At 40.2% G+C, this 6,747-nt stretch overlaps 1 protein-coding gene across 2 annotated transcripts in view; it reads right to left on the minus strand.

Annotated features, from left to right (window-relative positions):
* The window catches only part of Crebbp (CREB binding protein), a 146,635-nt gene that overhangs the window by 110,863 nt on the left and 29,025 nt on the right, over positions 1 to 6,747 (minus strand). For both annotated transcript variants that reach the window (XM_005349241.2, XM_005349242.3), the window contains exon 2: positions 2,117 to 2,826. In XM_005349241.2, coding sequence (XP_005349298.1) covers positions 2,117 to 2,826 — 710 coding nt within the window. The remainder of the gene's footprint in view (positions 1 to 2,116; positions 2,827 to 6,747) is intronic.

Genomic DNA, 6,747 nt, shown 5'->3' on the forward strand with positions numbered 1-6,747 from the left:
CTTGTAGACCAGGCTGGCCTCGAACTCACAGAGATCCGCCTGCCTCTGCCTCCCGAGTGCTGGGATTAAAGGCGTGCGCCACCACTGCCCAGCTTTGTCTAGATCTTTTGCAATATGTAATACCATGGAACCTCAAGTTTAATGAAATGTAGGCTTGCATTACTCTATAAATAGGAATTAGAGGGATGCCTATAATTAAGAGCACTTGTTCCTGCAAAGGACCCAGGATCAATTCCCAGACCACATGGCAGCTAACTCCAGTTTCAGGAGATCTACCACTCTCATCTGGCCTCCATGGGCACTGTACACATGTGACACACAGACATACATACAGGCAAGCATCCATATATAAACAAAATTTTTAAAACACTATTTTGTAAATACTAGTTTTAAAGAGACTCTTAGGCATGCATGATGGCAATCTCTGTAATCACAGTATTTAGGCAACCCATGCGGAGGACAGTTACAAGTTTGAGGTCAGCCTGTTCTACACAACCAGTTTAGACCAGCTATGGTTACAAAATGAGACCCTCTCTCAAAAAACCAAGTGGGGTCCTTCCTAATTTTTAAGACTTCTCAATAATCCTGGAACCAAAATGTTTGACAACTGTTGTTACGACAATTTTATATTTTAAGCATAATCCCAGTTCTCCAAAAAAATAAAAATTATTTTAAACTGGGTAGTTTAGAATATGAATTAGAAGAGTCCAATAATTGATCTACCTAGAGGCAAAGAAGCTCATTAAAAATCTCCTTGCAATACAACTGTGAAAAGGGTGTAGATGCACAACACACACTTCTGCCAAGTACAAAACTACAAGTAAGTTTATGTTTGCCCTCTACTAACTTAAAAAAAAAGTTAGTGTAATTTTAATGTTAGGAATTACTTCACTTTTATTTCTTAAGTTAAAAAACAAAACATTTTCTCATCAATGAGAGCCTCAGGAATTTACACCAGTCTGCCCATATTCTCAACTATCTAGGAAATTGTATTTTAATCATTTTTCCTTTGCCCTTCTTTAAGACTAATCAAATTCACAGAACAGTCCTCCTGGAATTTGCTGAACTGCACAAAATAGGTGCACCCAGTGGCTGCCATTCACAAGTCTTGGGTCACATAGTCTCTAAAAGGTTTGGTATTTCAATGGCAATTAGCCTGTATTTTTCTGTGTATCCTTCTCTCATCAGTCTCCATCTTTGTTAGCTGCGTCACATCTTGTTACTATCCTTCCCTCTTCTCCAAGTTCAGATCCTGTTATACACAGGAGTTGCAGGGCTGCTGGCTGCAAACTCCAGCCCAGGCCTTTCTCTAGAACAGAGATAGAGACCATGCAGAACAACCTTGGAACTATTCAGAGAGTTATTAAAGCGCAGAGTGTTGGGCTTCAGTGAGTCAACCTCTCCAACAAGTTCCCAGATGATGCTAGTACTGCTGATTTGAGGACCCCCACTTTGAGAACCACTGCTCTGATGTTTTCACTGGGTCACAAGGGTCTACAATCCCCTGGCTCTACTCAGTCCCTCTTCACTATCAACAGTGGCAAGAGCTAACCACCTTAAAACATAGATTCTTTATGAGTAAAATGGAGACTGTGACAATAAACATATTGCCAAGTGTTGTAAAGAAAAAGGCATACATGAGGATGTACTTCATCAGCTGAGTAAATAAGCATCCTTTATCAGATCATCTGATGCATTAATATGTTGATTCTCAGCAGAAACTGCCCTTCAACTGTGTGGTCCCGTTTTCTGCATGTTTTCCTCAAAGATTAAAAACTGGCAATCGGTGACATACATCTGTAATCTCAGCACTTACAAGGCTGCAGCAGGAGGTTCATGAGTTAAGGACAGCCTAGGCTGCATGGGAGTTCAAAGCTAGCCTCGGTTTACTCAACAAAATACAATCTCAAAATTTTTTTTTCTTCATTTTAAATACAAGAGGTAGAGATTTTTTTTATCTGAAAGGGACTCCAGAAAAAAAAAAAAATCTGTCTCCTTCATGTGACATGTGCAACTCTCAACAGAAGGGATAAAAAGGAGTCATATATAGCCCCATGTTGCCATGTTACATGCCCACCATCAGTCAAGAAGCATTCAAGCACTTCAGCTCACTTACCTTGGTCATGCCTCCTGCCTGCGCCGTATTCAGTCCAGCATGGCTGGCCATCTGTGGGGAAACCTGTGTCAAGGTCTCAGCCAGCACACTGCTTGTGGCCCCCTGCATGGTTGGAGCAGGGTATGGCATTCCAGCTCCCCTTCCTCTTCCAGCAGCCCCAAGAGATCCATTCATGACTTGGGCCTGCCCTTGTTGAGCCTGATTCATTAAGCTATGGCCAGAGTTACTATTGAGAAGTCCTGGGTGGGTCTGGTTGAAGTTAGCATTCATGCAGATCCCAGGTCCAGTCTGTGATGTGGCAGGGCTACTGGTCACCAGCCCCACTTGCTTTTGTGCTTGCGGATTCAGTGCTTGGGAGGCAGGGGGGGTGGGCCCAGAGGTGCTGGCGGCCTGTTTGGGCAGGCTAGGGGTTGATGAGTCTCCCTGGTTCAGAGGGCTCTTGCCCATGGCACCCAGGCTGGCCATGTTTGTACTGTTCGGCTGCCCCTGAGCCTGGCCACCAAGGCCCTGTTGTACAGGGCTGCTGGCACTCACATTTCCTATCCCTGGGTTGATGCTAGAGCCACTGCCTCCTCTAAGAAGCTCCGACAGTTGTTTATGTTTGGATGCAGCATCTGGAACAAGGCTCCCACTGTTTAAAAGGCTTAATTCTCCATTAGGGATCAGCTCATCAGGAAGATCATTTTCCAAGTCAAACAATGATCCAAAATCTAGAAATTAAACAGAAATGGAAATGAGAATCTAACAAAACATAACAGCTCTCCAACTGACATGTTACTATGATCTTAATCTAATGGAGCATTTCACACAGACCACTAGCGCAACAAGGGTATTTATCAAACCGATCTGAAACATCATTTGGGGAGATTAAAAAAGAAAAATTTTTTTTTCAAATTCAGAAAAAGGGATCATCAAACAATTATGAGGAAGGGCCAGTTCTTTCTAAAAATCAAATCCCAAAACAGTAGTTAAACAGTACAGTACAAAGGAAAACTCAGATATACAAATTAAAGAAGAATAACGAACCTTTAAAAATTTTCTAAATTAAAATGTTAAAATGCTTTTAAGAATGCATGAAGCCAGATGAGGTAATACATACAGGTAATCCCAGCACTTGGCAAGTGGGAATGAGAGGTTCAAAGTCAATCTTGGTAATTATAAATATATAGAGTTCAAAGCCATCTTAAGCTACATGAAGTCATGTATTAAAAACTAAAAAGTAAATTGAAGCTGGACAGTGGTGGCACATGCCTTTAATCCCAGCACTCAGGAGGTAAAGGCAGGTGGATCTCTGTGAGTTTGAAGCCAGCCTAGTCTACAAAGTGAGTTCCAGGACAGCCAGAGCTATACAGAGAAATCCTCTCTCATAAATAAATAAGGGATGTGCAAAAAAAGTAACTAGATATGAATTCTATAAAGATCAATTTAGGGTAAATTAAACTCAACCTAAGCAACTGTATATCTGAAAGTTAAACTATTTTTTTTAAAAAAAAAAAACATTAAAAATGTCATTTGTGGTTTCTCAAAGGGTTGAAAATACATGTATAAAAATACAGAAATAGAGCCGGGCGGTGATGGCGCACACCTTTAATCCCAGCACTCGGGAGGCAGAGGCAGGCGGATCTCTGTGAGTTCGAGGCCAGCCTGGTCTACAAGAGCTAGTTCCAGGACAGGTTCCAAAGCTACAGAGAAACCCTGTCTCAGGAAAACAAAACAAAACAAACAAACAAAATACAGAAATTAAAAAGTGGCTAAAACAGTCAAACTTAGCTATCCTTGCACTACATGAGAAGGATGATCACACAGAAAATGAGGAGCATAATGACTCCTGTTATAACAAGACATATAAACAAGGCAACCATCCAAAAAAGATAAAACAGTAAACAGGTCAGTAAACAAACTGAAATACAAGAAATTTCCTTTTCCTGGCTCCTTTCAAAATAACCCTCCTTTGCAGCGTAATCCTATGTGTATCACCTCTGTTCCTTCACTTCCCAACCTCCAGTGTGCTCTTCAATTAGCAATCTGTCTATGCATGTGCAAAGAAAGAGTGTGCAAACTATGACCACCACAATGTTATTTGTAACAGGAAGGGAAAAAGAAACCCAAAAATAGCACCAAAGGCAATTCAACCTAATGAGATTCAACAGATGAGATTCCCTGCACCAGAATCCCAACTCTTCTACACTAGCGCTCCATGCCAACTGTACAACTTTGGGTGTCTTACTCTGTACTTCATACTCTCCTTATCTAGAAGACAGAGCAATAATGACTCCTACACTAGTAGGGGTGTTCTGGGTACTAGATGAATTAATGAATGGAAATCACTGAGGTCTGTGGGTAATAAAAACTTAACAGGAATTTGCTATTATAGTCAGGTAGGTGGTGGCAGACACCTTTAATCCCAGCACTTTGGGAGGTGGATTTCAAGTTCCAGGACAGGTAGAGTTACAGAGAAATCCTGTCTCAAAAACTAACAATTACTATTACAAAGCTTAATAAACAGCTGTACATTACAAAATGTTTTAAGTAATTATGATATAGTAATCATTAGTAATTACATTATATATAATTATTATATATAGTAATTATATTTCTGTAGTAAGGAATGTAAGAATATACATATATACATTATGGAAAAGCATGGAAATGGAAAAACATATACAAATGGCACACATGTAAATTAGAACAATGGCTGGAATGTAACTAGTCAAAAATAAAATTATTGAGGTAGTGAATGTAATGTTGAGCATGGGAGGTTTTCTTTTTTTAAAAACTGCTACCTGCTATCCTTTAGAAATTTAAGAACTTTAAGCCAGGGTAACAGACCATACATTCTAGTTGCCCAATCCTCTCCCTACCACCATCACCTTTCACTGTAGACAAACCCATGTAGCTCTGAGGTGGCTGGCTGGGAGTATCCTGAGTAAAGGTAGCATCTTCCCTGGCCATAGGAAGAAAACTGGCCAGATAAGAAAAGCACCAGGGCCACATTCTAGTGCAGGAGCAATCCCACCAAAGCTTGTTAGCCAAAATAATCTGTTAGCAAGGGTTATTCAAAAAAGTCTTTTCATCACTAAATTTCTTCATGAGCCTATTGAAAGCATCTTGCAACCAGGAAAAAAGTCATCACCACCCATCCACACTAGATGGGCACCCGAAAGAAAGAAAAAAAAAAAAAGGCAGCATCTAAATTGGTAGAAATTTAATTGACGGAGCTGGAGCACAGAAATTTATTGATGGAGCACAGTAGTTAAGACCATATACTGGTCTTCCAGAGGACCCTTAATTTAGGTACCAGAATCCATGTCAGACAGTTCACAAGAGTCTGTAATTCTAGCTCCAAGGAGATCTAGATCCTTCAGCCTCCACGGGAGCACTCACACACACATACACACACACACACACACACACACGCACGCACGCACGCACGCACGCACACCTACATATAATTAAGAAATAAAGTAAGTATTTTTAACAACTGAATTGGTAAAGTCTAAACTGCTAAATTATCCAGCCTGGAACCTTCCTACCTTCAAGTGTCTTGTTTTATGAGAAAATATACTTTTAACCATTAACCTTAACTTCTAATTCAGATGTTTCAGCTGGCACCACTGGGTACACACTTTTTTAGCCATTAACACAAGTTAAAGCTGTGGTGTGTATAATCCTTCTGTATTCTCTCTTGGCTGGAAACCACGCTCCAGCTCCACTCAGATATTCAACAGTACTACACAGACTTCCTTAGGTTATCCCTGAAGAACTGCCAAGTCCTTCTTTGATCCCCCCCCCAACATTCTCTGAATCTACTAGTCTAGCAAGTCAATTCTAACACAATGCTATAGCTTCCCATATGACTGTACTAAATGAGGTACAACATGCAGAATAAACACACATGGGTTTTGCAGTACTCGTGTGAATAAAAAAATTCATTTTCCCTCAGGACTTCGGTGTGTATCACATAAAAGCATCACACCCTTTTATATATAACCACAGTACACTTGTCAATTCAGGAAGTATAATAGAGTTACATTAACATACTAATCCTATTCAAACTTCATGGCTATTCCAATGCCTTTTATCACATTCCTTTCCCTTATGAAAAGCCAATTTAGAATTTAGAATCCCTGATATCCCTGTCATCTTAATCTACGTTAGCCACTGGTTTCAGCAAGCAACACCGCCATTTACTTATTTACTTACTTACTTATTTATTTATTTATTTATTTATTTATTTATTTATTTATTTATTTATTTATTGGCAGGTCCTTCATATAGGGTGCCTAAGGGATCACTAGCTTGTCAATTTGAAGAAAGGGATCTTATCCTTAAAGAGCAGACCACCCAGAGGATTCTCTTATTTCCTACTGGGTCCACCCATAGTTCTCAGCTACAAAATTATCTGAAACTTGGAAATTCACTAAGGTTGCCAGGTATGAATCATACCTGCTGGAAAGCAGTTCGGTGATAGAATGCTTTATCCACCATGTGTAAAGTCCCGAGTTTGAGCTCCACTACAGGAAAGGGGGTTTTAAGTTCACAATAAGCACTCTCTCTTCCATAGACAATATTTTATGTGCTGCCTTCCAGACTGCTTCCCGACCCCATCCTGGCTCACACACATGCACTCA

The sequence above is a fragment of the Microtus ochrogaster genome, chromosome 7 (assembly GCF_000317375.1).
Source record: "Microtus ochrogaster isolate Prairie Vole_2 chromosome 7, MicOch1.0, whole genome shotgun sequence".
Classification (NCBI taxonomy): Eukaryota; Metazoa; Chordata; class Mammalia; order Rodentia; family Cricetidae; genus Microtus; species Microtus ochrogaster.